This window comes from Salvelinus namaycush, chromosome 29 (genome assembly GCF_016432855.1).
Source record: "Salvelinus namaycush isolate Seneca chromosome 29, SaNama_1.0, whole genome shotgun sequence".
Lineage (NCBI taxonomy): Eukaryota > Metazoa > Chordata > Actinopteri > Salmoniformes > Salmonidae > Salvelinus > Salvelinus namaycush.
The window spans coordinates 13,342,541-13,359,873 of NC_052335.1; the positions used below are offsets into that span (position 1 = coordinate 13,342,541).

General features: G+C 40.5%; 1 protein-coding gene across 1 annotated transcript in view; it reads left to right on the forward strand.

Moving 5' to 3' along the window:
* Positions 1-15,568: 15,568 nt before the first annotated feature.
* ppp4r4 (protein phosphatase 4, regulatory subunit 4) overlaps positions 15,569-17,333 on the forward strand; it is a 66,177-nt gene continuing 64,412 nt past the window's right edge. The window contains exon 1 of the mRNA XM_038968113.1: positions 15,569-15,704. Coding sequence (XP_038824041.1) covers positions 15,584-15,704 — 121 coding nt within the window. The 5' untranslated portion in view covers positions 15,569-15,583. The remainder of the gene's footprint in view (positions 15,705-17,333) is intronic.

A 17,333-nucleotide genomic window follows, 5' to 3' on the forward strand; every position in this document is an offset into this window, starting at 1 on the left:
ACCTCCATTTGTCAAATGTAACCCAAGTCCGCCTTGCATCGCTCATTCAGCAGTCAAGCCTAATTACAAATGCGCGTGTGTCTTTTTACTTTCTGAAGGGCTTCCAGGTGTATCGTTATAGGGCCCCAGAGCACACCGAAGAGATCAAAGCGCTGGCCTACGGGCGTCAGCTCCTGTTACCCCATGCGCTCAGCTCTTGCCCTTTAATTGATTAATTCATTCTCAAGCCGATACCCCACCCCAGATCGCATATGGTACTGCAAAGTGCTCTCTTGCCTCCACCTTTTGAAACACTACATAAACAGCACTAAATCTCCAGGCTCTGGACAATACAGTCAACAACCTCAACAGCCGTTACCACATTTCTCTCTGTCCCAAATGGCACCCTATTCCCTATATAGTGCACTACTTTTTACCAGGGCGCATAAGCGTGCCAATCCTGGACGCATCCACTATTTCATATTGCTAGTGTAGCTCGGAGCCGGGACAGCAGGCAAGGCTGTTCCCTGTTCCCACCTCATTATTAACTACCCCTCTGCCAACAAGGCCACTGGACGAAAGTCTATTCTTGAAGGTAATGAATACTTGTCTAGAGTATATTATTTAGAGCGACACAGCAAAGGAGAGAGGCTGACACACAGCGAGAGGAAATCTCCTGGGGTTATCTGGTGAAAAGATATTTCCGCTCCCCAGGGGTGAAACGGGCAGATGGGGTTAGGGCAAAAGTAGTGTTGGGGAAAGTAACCAATATCCCCTGTAAGGCTTCAATGACTTGCAAGTTGCATTCCTTGCAAGGTAGAGAGACAGTTAGGGCCATGGTCAACTAACCATGTAGCCTTGCAGACTTATTGGCTCAATCGTCTCTTTAGGAACCTGCTGGCATAAACAAACATGAATTGGGGTGTGCGTGTGTGTACGCGTGTATACGTGCATGCAGTGTTTTCCCTAAGCGTCGGTCAAATAGCCAGTTAGAGACTCATCTTCTCCAAGATTTTTTTTTAATTCACACTATCTTTTAAAATATTGGTGTGCCTGACTAGTGCAGCCTGAGTGTCGTAGATTAATAACCGAGCACAAAAATGCTAACCTCTGTTATTGTAATCAATCAATCAATCAATCAAGTTTATTTTATATAGCCCTTCGTACATCAGCTAATATCTCGAAGTGCTGTACAGAAACCCAGCCTAAAACCCCAAACAGCTAGCAATGCAGGTGTAGAAGCACGGTGGCTAGGAAAAACTCCCTAGAAAGGCCAAAACCTAGGAAGAAACCTAGAGAGGAACCAGGCTATGAGGGGTGGCCAGTCCTCTTCTGGCTGTGCCGGGTGGAGATTATAACAGAACTATGCCAAGATGTTCAAAAATGTTCATAAGTGACAAGCATGGTCAAATAATAATCATGAATAATTTTCAGTTGGCTTTTCATAGCCGATCATTAAGAGTTGAAAAACAACAGGTCTGGGACAGGTGGCGGTTCCATAACCGCAGGCAGAACAGTTGAAACTGGAATAGCAGCAAGGCCAGGCGGACTGGGGACAGCAAGGAGTCATCATGCCCGGTAGTCCTGACGTATGGTCCTAGGGCTCAGGTCCTCCGAGAGAAAGAAAGAGAGAAGGAGAAAATTAGAGAGAGCCAAGATTTTCAAAATGTTCATAAATGACAAGCATGGTCAAATAATAATCAGGAATAAATGTCAGTTGGCTTTTCATAGCTGATCATTAAGAGTTGAAAACAGCAGGTCTGGGACAGGTAGAGGTTCCGTAACCGCAGGCAGAACAGTTGAAACTGGAATAGCAGCAAGGCCAGGCGGACTGGGGACAGCAAGGAGTCATCATGCCCGGTAGTCCTGACGTATGGTCCTAGGGCTCAGGTTCTCAGAGAGAGAGAAAGAAAGAGAGAACGAGAGAATTAGAGAGAGCATACTTAAATTCACACAGGACACTGGATAAGACAGGAGAAGTACTCCAGGTATAACCAACTGACCCTAGCCCCCCGACACATAAACTACTGCAGCATAAATACTGGAGGCTGAGACAGGAGCGGTCAGGAGACACTGTGGCCCCATCCGAAGATACCCCCGGACAGGGCAAAACAGGAAGGATATAACCCCACCCACTTTGCCAAAGCACAGCCCCCGCACCACTAGAGGGATATCTTCAACCACCAACTTACAATCCTGAGACAAGGCCGAGTATAGCCCACAAAGATCTCCACCACAGCACAAACCAAGGGGGGGCACCAACCCAGACAGGAAGATCACGTCAGTAACTCAACCCACTCAAGTGACGCACCCCTCCTAGGGACGGCATGAAAGAGCACCAGTAAGCCAGTGACTCAGCCCCTGTAATAGGGTTAGAGGCAGAGAATCCCAGTGGAGAGAGGGGAACCGGCCAGGCAGAGACAGCAAGGGCGGTTCGTTGCTCCAGAGCCTTTCCGTTCACCTTCACACTCCTGGGCCAGACTACACTCAATCATATGACCTACTGAAGAGATAAGTCTTCAGTAAAGACTTAAAGGTTGAGACCGAGTCTGCGTCTCTCACATGGGTAGGCAGACTGTTCCATAAAAATGGAGATCTATAGGAGAAAGCCCTGCCTCCCGCTGTTTGCTTAGAAATTCTAGGGACAATTAGGAGGCCTGCGTCTTGTGACCGTAGCGTACGTATAGGTATGTACGGCAGGACCAACTCGGAAAGATAGGTAGGAGCAAGCCCATGTAACGCTTTATAGGTTAACAGTAAAACCTTGAAATCAGCCCTTGCCTTAACAGGAAGCCAGTGTAGGGAAGCTAGCACTGGAGTAATATGATCAAATTTCTTGGTTCTAGTCAGGATTCTAGCAGCCGTATTTAGCACTAACTGAAGTTTATTTAGTGCTTTATCCGGGTAGCCGGAAAGTAGAGCATTGCAGTAGTCTAACCTAGAAGTAACAAATGCATGGATACATTTTTCTGCATCATTTTTGGACAGAACATTTCTGATTTTTGCAATGTTACGTAGATGGAAAAAAGCTGTCCTTGAAACAGTCTTGATATGTTCGTCAAAAGAGAGATCAGGGTCAAGAGTAACGCCGAGGTCCTTCACAGTTTTATTTGAGACGACTTTACAACCATCAAGATTAATTGTCAGATTTAACAGAAGATCTCTTTGTTTCTTGGGACCTAGAACAAGCATCTCTGTTTTGTCCGAGTTTAAAAGTAGAACGTTTTCAGCCATCCACTTCCTTATGTCTGAAACACAGGCTTCTAGCGAGGGCAATTTTGGGGCTTCACCATGTTTCATTGAAATGTACAGCTGTGTGTCATCCGCATAGCAGTGAAAGTTAACATTATGTTTTCGAATAACATCCCCAAGAGGTAAAATATATAGTGAAAACAATAGTGGTCCTAAAACGGAACCTTGAGGAACACCGAAATGTACAGTTGATTTGTCAGAGGACAAACCATTCACAGAGACAAACTGATATCTTTCCGACAGGTAAGATCTAAACCAGGCCAGAACTTGTCCGTGTAGACCAATTTGGGTTTCCAGTCTCTCCAAAAGAATGTGGTGATCGATGGTGTCAAAGGCAGCACTAAGGTCTAGTAGCACGAGGACAGATGCAGAGCCTCGGTCTGACGCCATTAAAAGGTCATTTACCACCTTCACAAGTGCAGTCTCAGTGCTATGATGGGGTCTAAAACCAGACTGAAGCATTTCGTATACATTGTTTGTCTTCAGGAAGGCAGTGAGTTGCTGCGCAACAGCTTTTTCAAAAGATTTTGAGAGGAATGGAAGATTCGATATAGGCCGATAGTTTTTTATATTTTCCGGGTCAAGGTTTGGCTTTTTCAAGAGAGGCTTTATTACTGCCACTTTTAGTGAGTTTGGTACACATCCGGTGGATAGAGAGCTGTTTATTATGTTCAACATAGGAGGGCCAAGCACAGGAAGCAGCTCTTTCAGTAGTTTAGTAGGAATAGGATCCAGTATGCAGCTTGAAGGTTTAGAGGCCATGATTATTTTCATCATTGTGTCAAGAGATATAGTACTAAAACACTTAAGTGTCTCTCTTGATCCCAGGCCCTGGCAGAGCTGTGCAGATCCAGGACAGCTAAGCCCTGGAGGAATACGCAGATTCAAAGATGAGTCCGTAATTTGCTTTCTAATGGTCATGATCTTTTCCTCAAAGAAGTTCATGAATTTATTACTGCTGAAGTGAAAGCCATCCTCTCTTGGGGAATGCTGCTTTTTAGTTAGCTTTGCAACAGTATCAAAAATAAATTTTGGATTGTTCTTATTTTCCTTGATTAAGTTGGAAAAGTAGGATGATCGAGCAGCAGTGAGGGCTCTTCGGTACTGCACGGTACTGTCTTTCCAAGCTAGTCGGAAGACTTCCAGTTTGGTGTGGCGCCATTTCCGTTCCAATTTTCTGGAAGCTTGCTTCAAAGCTCGGGTATTTTCTGTATACCAGGGAGCTAGTTTCTTATGACAAATGTTTTTCGTTTTTAGGGGTGCAACTGCATCTAGGGTATTGCGCAAGGTTAAATTGAGTTCCTCAGTTAAGTGGTTAACTGATTTTTGTCCTCTGACGTCCTTGGGTAGGCAGAAGGAGTCTGGAAGGGCATCAAGGAATTTTTGTGTTGTCTGAGAATTTATAGCACGACTTTTGATGCTCCTTGGTTGGGGTCTGAGCAGATTATTTGTTGCGATTGCAAACGTAATAAAATGGTGGTCCGATAGTCCAGGATTATGTGGAAAAACATTAAGATCTACAACATTTATTCCATGGGACAAAACTAGGTCCAGAGTATGACTGTGGCAGTGAGTAGGTCCAGAGACATGTTGGACAAAACCCACTGAGTCGATGATGGCTCCGAAAGACTTTTGGAGTGGGTCTGTGGACTTCTCCATATGAATATTAAAATCACCAAAAATTAGAATATGATCTGCTATGACTACAAGGTCTGATAGGAATTCAGGGAACTCAGAGAGGAACGCTGTATATGGCCCAGGAGGCCTGTAAACAGTAGCTATAAAAAGTGATTGAGTAGGCTGCATAGATTTCATGACTAGAAGCTCAAAAGACGAAAACGTCATTTTTTTTTTGTAAATTGAAATTTGCTATCGTAAATGTTAGCAACACCTCCGCCTTTGCGGGATGCACGGGGGATATGGTCACTAGTGTAACCAGGAGGTGAGGCCTCATTTAACACAGTAAATTCATCAGGCTTAAGCCATGTTTCAGTCAGGCCAATCACATCAAGATTATGATCAGTGATTAGTTCATTGACTATGACTGCCTTTGAAGTGAGGGATCTAACATTAAGTAACCCTATTTTGAGATGTAATGGTGAGAGGTTAGCATATTTTGGGGGTATGATATTTGTGCGTCTGTAATTTTCTCACTCATCATTATTCATGATTCATTCAGGACTATCCATAATCATGGTAGCATCCACATTAATGTAGATGTGTTTAGAGACATATTATATTCTTATTTACAATAAAAGTGACTCCAAAATGACACAATACATTATTTACCATTAATTTCTATTGGGAACAAAATCATCTGTAACACAACCAAAACGAACAGCAAATGCATCCAACAAGTTTGTTGAGTCACAAGCTTGGTGTAATGATTGCATGCTCGGAATATGGGACAAAATACTAAACTTTTGATTACTTTAATACAGATATAAGTGAATGTATTCCAATACTTTTGGTCACCTAAAATGGGGGGACTATGTACAGAAAGTGCTGTAATTTCTAAACGGTTCACCCGATATGGATGAAAATACCTTCAAATTAAAGGTGACAGTCTGCACTTTAACATCATAGTCATTGTATCATTTCAAATCCAAAGTGCTAGAGTACAGAGACAAAAAAAGTAATAGAAAATGGTCACAATACCAATACTTTTGGAGTTCATCCTAAACTAGAGGAAAACCTGCTTCATTCTGCTTTATACATAACACTGGGAGAGGAATTTACCTTTCAGCATAACCTGTAACACAAGGCCAAATCTACACTAGTTGGTAAAAAAAATGACAGTTAATGTTCCTGAGTGGCCAAGTTACAGTTATGACACAAATCTTCTTGAAAATCTATGGCAAGACAGTCTAGTCATGATCCCCAACACCTTGACAGAGCTTGAATAATTTTGAAAAGAATAATGGGCAAATATCGCACAATCCAGGTGTGCAGAGACTTGCCTAATAATACTTTAAGCTGTAATCGTTGCCAAAGGTGTGTCACGTTCTGACCTTTATTTTCCTTTGTTTTGTCTTTAGTTAGTATGGTCAGGGCGTGAGTTGGGGTGGGCAGTTTTATGTTGTCTGTTTCTATGTGGGGTTTTCTAGTTTGGCCTGATATGGTTCTCAATCAGAGGCAGGTGTTTTGTGTTGTCTCTGATTGGGAACCATATTTAGGTAGTCTGTTTTGTATTGTGGGTTGTGGGTTATTGTCTATGTCTATGTGTAAGTTGCCTGTGTCTGCACTTTTCATATATAGCTTCACGTTCGTTCGTTTTGTTGTTTTTGTAAGTTTGTTTAGTGTTCTTCGTCTTCGTTATAATAAATAGAGAAGATGTATTCAAACCACGCTGCGCTTTGGTCCGATCCTTACTCCTCCTCAGACGAGGAGGATTACGACGAACGTGACAAGGTGTTTCTAACATATATTGACTCGGAGGTGAATACTAATCTAATCGAGGTATATTTGTGTTTTATTTTTCATAAATTAAAAAAATATATAATTTTTCTTCCACTTTGTCATTACAGACTATTTTGTGTAGATCAATGACAAAAATATCTGTTAAATTCATTGAATACTTATGGTACCCATTGTTGGTTATTTAGTTTGCTTGTCAGCAAGAACAGTCGTTTTTTTCGGTTTCAGTCCCTCTTTGCTTGACATCATGGGAAAATCAAATGAAATCAGCCAAGACATGGGGAAAAAGATCGTACTTTTTGTAGAAATGTCCTCTGGTCTGATGAGACAAAAATAGAACTGTTTGGCCATAATGACCATCGTTATGTTTGGAGGAGAAAGGGGGAGGCTTACAAGACGAAGAACAACATCCCAACCGTGAAGCATGGGGGTGGCAGCATCAGGTTGTGGGGGTGCTTTGCTGCAGGAGGGACTGGTGCACTTCACAAAATAGATGGCGTCATGAGGATGAAAAATTATGTGGATATATTGGAGCAACATCTCAAGACATCAGTCAGGAAGTTAAAGCTTGGTGGCAAATGGGTCTTCCAAATGGACAATGACCCCAAGCATACTTCCAAAGTTGTGGCAAAATGGCTTAAGGACAACAAAGTCAAGGTATTGGAGTGGCCATCACCTCAATCCTATAGAAAATGTGTGGGCAGAATTGAAAAAGCGTGTGCGAACAAGGAGGCCTACAAATCTGACCCAGTTACACTGTTACACCAGCTCTGTCAGGAGGAATGGGCCCAAATTCACCCAACCTATTGTGGGAAGCTTGTGGAAGGCTACCCGAAACGTTTGACCCAAGTTAAACAATGTAAAGGCAATGCTACCAAATACTAATTGAGTGTATGTAAACTTCTGACCCACTGGGAATGTGATGAAAGAAATAAAAGCTGAAATAAATCCTTTTCTCTACTACTATTCTGACATTTCACATTCTTAAAATAAAGTGGTGATCCTAACTGACCTAAAACAGGGAATGTTTACTAGGATTAAATGTCAGTAATTGTGAAAAACTGAGTTTAAATGTATTTGGATAAGGTGTATGTAAACTTCCAACTTCAACTGTACATTGAAACTTTTGTTTTTATCCCCTGGATTTCTAACCCCTAGATTATCTTGTTGGATCTAATTTTAATAGCTAGCATTTCAATGGCCATAATAAATAGATATGGAGACAACGGACAGCCTTGTTGTACTCCTCTTAAAAGCGCAATACTTTCTGAGAAGTAACCATTATTTACTATTTTACATCTGGGGTTGCTGTACATAACTTTAACCCAGTGTATAAGAGATTCATCAAATTTAAAGTAATCCAGGCATTTATATATAAATTCTTGTCGTACTTCATCAAACGCCTTTTCAAAATCTGCTATGAAGACCAGGCCTGGTATCTTCGATGTTTCATAATATTCAATTGTGTCAATTGTCGTATATTATCTCTATTTAAAAAACCTGTTTGATCAGGATGAACAATATCTGGTAAAACCTTTTTTATTCTAAGTGCTATGCATTTCGCCAAGATTTTCACATCGCAACATTGAAGTGTTAGAGGCCTCCAGTTTTTTTTATACTTTATACTTACCACCTGTGTCCTGTTTTAGTTGTAATGAAATCAGACCTTCTTGTTGAGTACCTGAAAGTCTACCATTTGTATAAGAGTAATTAAAACATGCTAATAATGGATCTTTGAGTACATCAAAAAAGGTCTGATATACTTCTGCTGGTATGCCGTCAAGCCCTGGTGTTTTTACAGACTGAAAAGATTTTATTGCCTCAAAATTCCCTTTCTGTAAGTTGGCCTTCACACAGGTCTTTCTGTAAATTTGTTCATTTCACATTATTACTAGGAAGGAAATCCTTACAGTTAACATCATTCAGTGGAAATGGAGGAGACTGAAAAGAAAACATATTCTTAAAAAATTTTGCTTCCTGGGTAACTCCATCATTTGTAACGAGTTTCTGTAAATTCTTTTTGGTAGAATTTCTATGTTGAAGATTCAAGAAAATGTTGTGCATTTTTCACAATTTTCCATCCAATTCGCTTTATTTTTGTAATACATTACACTTGATCATTTTTGAATAAGTACCTCCAATTTGTTTTTCCTCTAACCTATTTTGTGCCTATAGTACAGTTTCCGTTACCATCTGCCTGCGCTGTAGCTTCCTCTATTTCCTTTATTATTCTAATCTCTTTTGTCCTAAACTGCTTTTGTTTTAACGATGAGTATTGTATTGAATGGCCTCTAAAAGTACATTTCAAAGTGTTCCATACAACAAGGGGATCTGCTGTACCTATGTTGTACAAAAAAAGTAATTTATGAATTATTTTGTCATAGTTAAGAACAAATTGTCATCCAATAGGCTTTGATTAAATTTCCAATATCCCCGTCCACGTGGAAATTCTGTAAGAGTTATATGGAGGCCAATTAGATGGTGGTCCGATCGCATTCGTTCTCCTATTAATACTTGTTTTACTTTTGATGCCAGCAAGAACGAGACTAGGAAGTAATCAAGACGGCTAGCTTGATTAAGCCTCCTCCATGTATATCTCACTAGGTCAGGGTTTTTCAACCTCCATATATCCACTAGTTTTAATGTATCCATGATCTTTGTGATCTCCTTAAGTGCTTGAGGGTGATAGTTTGTAGAGTGATTTCCTTTACGGTCCATTGAGGTACTTAAAATCGTATTATAATCTCCCACCATAATAATAGATTCTTCCATTGCTTGTGAGCTCAATAGATCATATAGATAATTTCGAACAAGTGTGGATCATCATTATTTGGCCCATATAGATTAATTAGGCAAATCTGTTTTTGGTCCAATAGCATATTTAAAATAGTCCACCTTCCTTGCGGATCTGTTTGCACAGTTTGCACAATCGGATCAAAATTTGTATTAATTAGTATAATCACCTCTTTTGAGTTTCTTTGCCCATGGCAAAAATATATTTTTCCCTCCCAGTCCTTTTTCCACCCAACCTCATCTATATTTGATGAATGAGTTTCCTGTAAACAATAGATATCATATTCTTTCTAGCCATGTAAAAATGTATCGTCTTTTTTTGATCTGCAAAGCCATTACAATTATAACTTGCTTTACTTATTTTCCCACTTACCATAATGATACCCAAGTTTCAATTAAACTAAAATAAGTCAAACCTTGTCTTAAGTCCACGGTTCCATACGGCATGAATATAAAAAAAATTATAATTAAAAAAAAACTTTTTTATTGTTCATGCAAAAAAATACAAATAAAATGTTTTTGTAAAAAACGAATGAATCCATATTTGTACAGTGTAATGCGGTGCAGATATGTATCCTCAACAGGAGGTAGCTATCACTCACAGCCACGTTGTAATCTTCGAGTCCTTGAACATTTGGTTGTTTACATATAATTTATCCACCACTAGACAAACATTCTGCTTCTCTGCTCAGAGCCTTTTGAAACAATATTATTTTTATACTTCTGCACTTTAGATCAAGTAATTAGGATTTCATTGTTTTATTATAATACCGTAGCCTCTCTGTAGTGTCTTTAAGGGAGTTCATGGTAGTTTTCAATATCTTATTTTCCGCTCGTATTTCTTCCGTCATTTTATTACTGTAATCCAATCCTGTTTTTAAGGCCTCAACCTCCCCCAGTAGCCCAGGCAATATATCCAGTTTTTTTAACTGCTCGCTCATGCTTGTAAGCAATGCTCTGTCTTCTGGAGACATAGTCATAAAAACGACCCCCTCCAATGTTAAATTAGGAATTTTGGATTCGGCTTTCCTCCTGTTTCGCTCACAGAACTCAAGGAAAGGTCTTCTCATGTTCGCTTCGATGTATCCGTTTCTTTTCCGAGCATATCAAAATGCTGATCAATAAATAGTTCCAGATTCTCTATATTATCCAGAATGTTGGTTTCGTAGTTATCAGTTAATCCTCTATTTTTGTGGATAATTCATGGGACACGCTGTGCCTACCACGCTGCCACCTGCCACATCATGACGTTAGTAACTGTCGATCTGATGTCAAAAAGTGTTTGGTGGTCATAGGAGATAATAGCATAAACTTTCTGTATAAAAAAAATATGACTAAATAGCAAAGTTGATTTGGAGCGTGTAAAACGGCAACCTTCTGCATCTGCGCCATCTTGAATGACGCCTCTCTCCTGTAACTTCTCCCTGGCTAATACCCAAGACTAGCTAGCATGATACTTGAAACCTATGCTGTCATTTAGTCACAAGATGGGTTTAGAAAATGACATGTTTGTAACCATGAACAACTCAACACAACTGAAAAACACTTCTTTATCCGTTTTTCTATTTATGTCACTCAAAAACACTTTTTGTTGATAACTCGGCGAAACATTGTCAGACTGTGCTGCTTTTTTGCAGGAAGGTTGTCCTCCGCATTAGGAACATGCTGGCTTCACTACAACATTTCAGCTTCTGTGTTATCTGAGAAAATTGGCTCGTTACTTTTGCCCCGTGTTACTTTCGTCCCGGTTCTCCCCAAGCTAACAGGATCAATGAGCTTGAAATCGATCAGCTCACTGGTGGTGTGTGAGATGAATCCAATCTCTTGTAGCCTCATGGTCTCATTAGCCTGATCCAAGATCTATATTTCTAGTGGATAGACGATATGATTAATCAGAAAATAGCCTAATTAGTGGGAAGAAAACATCTAAACAACAATGCTATCACATCAAAGCAACTCTACCACTTTTCACCTATGGACTTTGAAGAACATTTGAACATTTACAGCAAATATACGGTGCCTAGTGAGTCTACACACCCCTTGCACTGTTCTTCACATTTTTGCTGCCTTAAAACTAAATCTAAAACAAGTTTAAATTTGATTTTCTTTCTACAGATCTACACAACCTACCCCACATCTTCAAAGTGAAATAAAATTATAGAATTTTTTTCTAAATGCATCACAAGTGCATCTTGTTATGGGTATGTTTGTCATTGGCAAAGACTACAGAGTGTTTTAGGATAAAAATAAACTAAATAGAGCTAAGCACAGGCAAATACTAGAGGAAAACCTGGTTCAGTCGGCTTTCCAACAGACACTGGGAGACAGATTCACCTTTCAGCAGGACAATAACCTAAAACACAAGGCCAAATCTACACTGGAGTTGCTTACCAAGACCACATTGAATATTCCTGAGTGGCCTAATTACAGTTTTGACTTAAATCAGCTTGCAAATCTATGGCAAGACTTGAAAATTGCTTTCTAGCAATGATCAACAACCAACTTGACAGAGCTTAAAGAATTTTAAAAAATTATGATGTGCAAATATTGTACAGTTCAGGTGTGCAAAGCTCTTAGAGACTCACAGCTGTAATCGCTGCCGAAGGTGATAGTATGTCATTTTCAATAAATTTGCACAAATTTCTAAAATCAAGTTTTCACTTTGTTATTATGAGGTATTGTATGTAGATGGATGTATATATATATTTTTAAATACATTTTGAATTCAGGCTGTAACAACAGTGTGGAATAAATCAAGGGGTATGAATACTTTCTGAAGGCATTGTTTTTGTCAAAATTGCTCAAGCTCAGTAAATGTGTTTGGGAATCATTGATGGACAGCAATATTCAAAGCTTGTGCCTAATCTTCAAGCAAATTTAAGTCAGGACAGGGACTGGACCACACAGGAACACTCAACACCTTAGTGTGTCTTTGGCATTAACATTTGAGTAATTGTCCCACTGAAAAATAAAACTACGTATGATATAAATGGTCAGCAGTGTGTCGCTTTGGTGGTGCTATCTTCCACACCTAACAAAAGAGTCCCAAGTTTAGCTCTGATTGAGAAAAATAAACTCAGCTAATAATATACAGTGGGGAGAACAAGTATTTGATACACTGCCGATTTTGCAGGTTTTCCTACTTACAAAGCATGTAGAGGTCTGTCATTTTTATCATAGGTACACTTCAACTGTGAGAGATGAAAAATCCAGAAAATCACATTGTATGATTTTTAAGTAATTAATTTGCATTTTATTGCATGACATAAGTATTTGATACATCAGAAAAGCAGAACTTAATATTTGGTACAGAAACCTTTGTTTGCAATTACAGAGATCATACGTTTCCTGTAGTTCTTGACCAGGTTTGCACACACTGCAGCAGGTATTTTGTCCCACTCCTCCATACCGACCTTCTCCAGATCCTTCAGGTTTCGGGGCTGTCGCTGGGCAATACGGACTTTCAGCTCCCTCCAAAGGTTTTCTATTGGGTTCAGGTCTGGAGACTGGCTAGGCCACTCCAGGACCTTGAGATGCTTCTTACGGAGCCACTCCTTAGTTGCCCTGGCTGTGTGTTTCGGGTCGTTGTCATGCTGGAAGACCCAGCCACGACCCATCTTCAATGCTCTTACTGAGGGAAGGAGGTTGTTGGCCAAGATCTCGCGATACATGGCCCCATCCATCCTCCCCTCAATACGGTGCAGTCATCCTGTCCCCTTTGCAGAAAAGCATCCCCGAAAAATGATGTTTCCACCTCCATGCTTCACGGTTGGGATGATGTTCTTGGGGTTGTACTCATCCTTCTTCCTCCAAACACGGCTAGTGGAGTTTAGACCAAAAAGCTCTATTTTTGTCTCATCAGACCACATAACCTTCTCCCATTCCTCCTCTGGATCATCCAGATGGTCATTGGCAAACTTCAGACGGGCCTGGACATGCGCTGGCTTGAGCAGGGGGACCTTGCGTGGGCTGCAGGATTTTAATCCATGACGGCGTAGTGTGTTACTAATGGTTTTCTTTGAGACTGGTCCCAGCTCCCTTCAGGTCATTGACCAGGTCCTGCCGTGTAGTTCTGGGCTGATCCCTCACCTTCCTCATGATCATTGATGCCCCACGAGGTGAGATCTTGCATGGAGCCCCAGACCGAGGGTGATTGACCGAACTTCTTCCATTTTCTAATAATTGCGCCAAAAGTTGTTGCCTTCTCACTAAGCTGCTTACCTATTGTCCTGTAGCCCATCCCAGCCTTGTGCAGGTCTACAATTTTATCCCTGATGTCCTTACACAGCTCTCTGGTCTTGGCCATTGTGGAGAGGTTGGAGTCTGTTTGATTGAGTGTGCGGACAGGTGTCTTTTATACAGGTAACGAGTTCAAACAGGTGCAGTTAATACAGGTAATGAGTGGAGAACAGGAGGGCTTCTTAAAGAAAAACTAACAGGTCTGTGAGAGCCGGAATTCTTACTGGTTGGTAGGTGATCAAATACTTCTGTCATGCAATAAAATGCAAATGAATTACTTAAAAATCATACAATGTGATTTTCTGGATTTTTGTTTTAGATTCCATCTCTCACAGTTGAAGTGTACCTATGATAAAAATGACAGACCTCTACATGCTTTGTAAGTAGGAAAACCTGCAAAATCGGCAGTGTATCAAATACTTGTTCTCCCCACTGTATATTAAAATAATACTAACATAAACTAATAACTTATCAATAAAATTGTTTTCTAGGTGGACAGCATCAAAGCTAGGGTTGCAAATCCCGAAAGTTCCCAGGTTTCCCAAAAAATGACCGGAATTTGGGGAAAGTGGACGGAATGTTGCAACTCTAATTTAAGCTTTTTTATTGATTACTCTTTGAATTTCAGTTCACTTCCTGTATTGACTGGACATGAAATGAATTGACTGAAAATCAAATCAAATTGTATTCATCACGTGCCCAATACAACACCTTAGAATGAAATGCTTACTTACAAGCTCTTTCCCAACGATGCAGCGTTAGATAAGAAAAAAATACATGAGAAATAAAAACACAAGAATGAAGCTATATACAAGGATTACCAATACCATATCAATGTCCAGGGTTATGTGGTAGATATGAACTTGTTTCTTTAATTCTTTTTTATCTGGTAATTTGACTGCGAACAAATTCTCATTTACAGCAACAACCTGGGGAATAGTTACAAGGGAGATTGATGAGCCAATTGGATGCTGGGGATGATTAGGTGGCCATGAGGGCCAGATAAGGAATTTAACCAGGACTGCAGGGTTAACACCCCTACTCTTAAGATCAGTACCATGGGATCTTTAGTGACCATAGAGAGTCAGGACATCCCATCCTACTGCCCTGGGATATTTTTTTCTTTGACCAGAGGAGAGTGCCTTCTACTGGTTCTCCAACACCACTTCCAGCAGCATCTGGTCTCCCATCCAGGGACCAACCCTGCTTAGCTTCAGAGCTAAGCCAGTAGTGTGCAGCAGGGTGGTATGCTGCTGGCTGCAGGGTTGTATGCTGCTGGCATACCTACATGTAGGCAGGGGTTAAGTGTCTAGGCATCAGGATAGATAATAATAAGAGTACAAAGTAGCAGCATTGTATATGGTGGGTGTATATATGTGTCAGTGTGTGTGTGTGTTTATGTGTATGTATGTTAGCAAAGTATTAATTGATGAACACTGTTTGTGTATTGTATGGTTGCATTCACCCCCAATTCTTACAGGAAATGTAACATGCTTGCTATAGCTGTGCTCTGTTCTTTGGTTCTCCTTCCCCAGCTCAGGTCAGGATGTCCAGAGAGCCAGTGTAATCATCAACCTGCCAAACCTGGTGCGTCAGAATCCAGCAGAGACCTTCCGACGGGTAGTGCCAAAAGTTCGGGTGGGCCAATTAATCTGTTCTACTCTAAAGCCTAATATTCATATTAACCACTGTACTGTGGTAAAACTGACATTTTATGACTGAATAGAAACATTAACTAATGACAAATGTCCATTAAATTATAATTATTCCTTTTTGGTGTGTCTTGTGACTACATGTCCATAGTAACAAATGGTCAATAAACCTCTTCACTCCTAACCCTTCCCCACTTTTAACCCCCTCTCGCCCTCTGACACAGGAAGTACTGCACGTAGCCGGGGCAGACATGCAGCTAGCGGCGGCAGGCTCCTTCCTGACCTTGCTCCAGGATGACATTGTCCTCATCCAGACGCACACCCACTCCATCCTACAGATCGTTCTACTTAACCTGGACCACCGGGACACAGGTCAGCATGGTTCTTCTAAGCATAACATAAGAGATGTCATAAGCAGTCGTGATGATAATAACTTATTACAGGCTACCACAACTGATTCGACAAGACCATGGCAGGAAGTTAAAGTTGTCTTCACCGTGTCATTAGCATGGCATTAGTAAGCAAATAACTCATGCCAAACTAGACTGATTTGACAAAAACCAAGGCGGTAAAGTTTGGCGATGTCAACCTTTGTCCTATCGTGATTATATACCCATAAAACATTGTGATATACAATGATATCGCCCCTATTGGCAAACTCCCCCCAAAAAAGACAAACCGCAACAACAAAAAATCCGCTATAGTGTGAGGTCGAATGATACAACCAATGGTCCCTCTAAGCTGCACACGTGCGCGGGCGCGCAGCTCCCATCTGACTGCCACACAGAAGAATTATCAGCCCGCGCAGAGAAGCACGAGATTGAACTTCCCTCAACTTTCTGGAGTTTTCCCCTTTAGTTAACACTATCAACGTTTTGTTCTACTGTGGGAATTGTGATCTAATCAACGCAATATAAAAAATTAACTATGCAAGACTTGGTATGCAAAACTAACTGTGCAAGAGATTTTCTTGTAGGCAGAGGGCATTGAAGTGGGACTCTATTGAATTGACAGGCACGCTCAGACCTGACTGGTGCGTCATAACCAATCAGAGCTGCAGTAGGCCTATATGCAAATAGCCATTGCCATATATGGATCTGTGCCATTCACTTTGAACTGGACTGTGTTTACTATAGGCTATTGATATTGTCTGTTCTCATTATTAGTCCCCTGGCTACCTTACGTTTTTAGGCTATTCAAACAACTTTTTGAGATTGAATTCATTGTTTGATTGGGAGAAAGCCATGCATAAGATGAGAAAAGGATAGCATATAGGCCAATTTCATAACCTATCGGATGGAGAGAAAAGGGAATATAGGCTCGTTTTTTTTACACAGCTAGACACAAGATAGTTAAGGAGTGTCTGTTATTTAAAAAATGTACAGTATAGGTTTTGGCTATAGCTAAAAGGGAAATTTCAAAAATGTTCAACTTCATATTCGTCATCTCCAGCACCACCCCAACATCAACATAAGTGAAAATGGCGCGTTTCTATGTTTTGTAGTAGAGGAAGATAAGTGTTTCCAATGAAATAATCATCCAATTAGTAGGCAATACCTACAGTTGAAGTTGTACGTTTTACATACCATTAGGTTGGAGTCTACATGACACAAGTAATTTTTCCCACAATTGTTTACAGACAGATTATTTCACTTATAATTCACTGTATCACAATTCCAGTGGGTCAGAAGTTTACATACACTAAGTTGACTGAGCCTTTAAAGAGCTTGGAAAATTCCATAAAATTATGTCATGGCTTTAGAAGCTTCTGATAGGCTAATTGACATCATTTGAGTCAATTGGAGGTGTACCTGTGGATGTATTTCAAGGCCTACCTTCAAACTCAGTGACTCTTTGCTTGACGTCATGGGAAAATCAAAAGAAATCAGCCAAGACCTCAGAAAAAGAATTGTAGACTTCCACAAGTCTGGTTCATTTTTGGGTGCAATTTCCAAATGCCTGAAGGTACCACATTCATCTGTACAAACAATAGTACGCAGC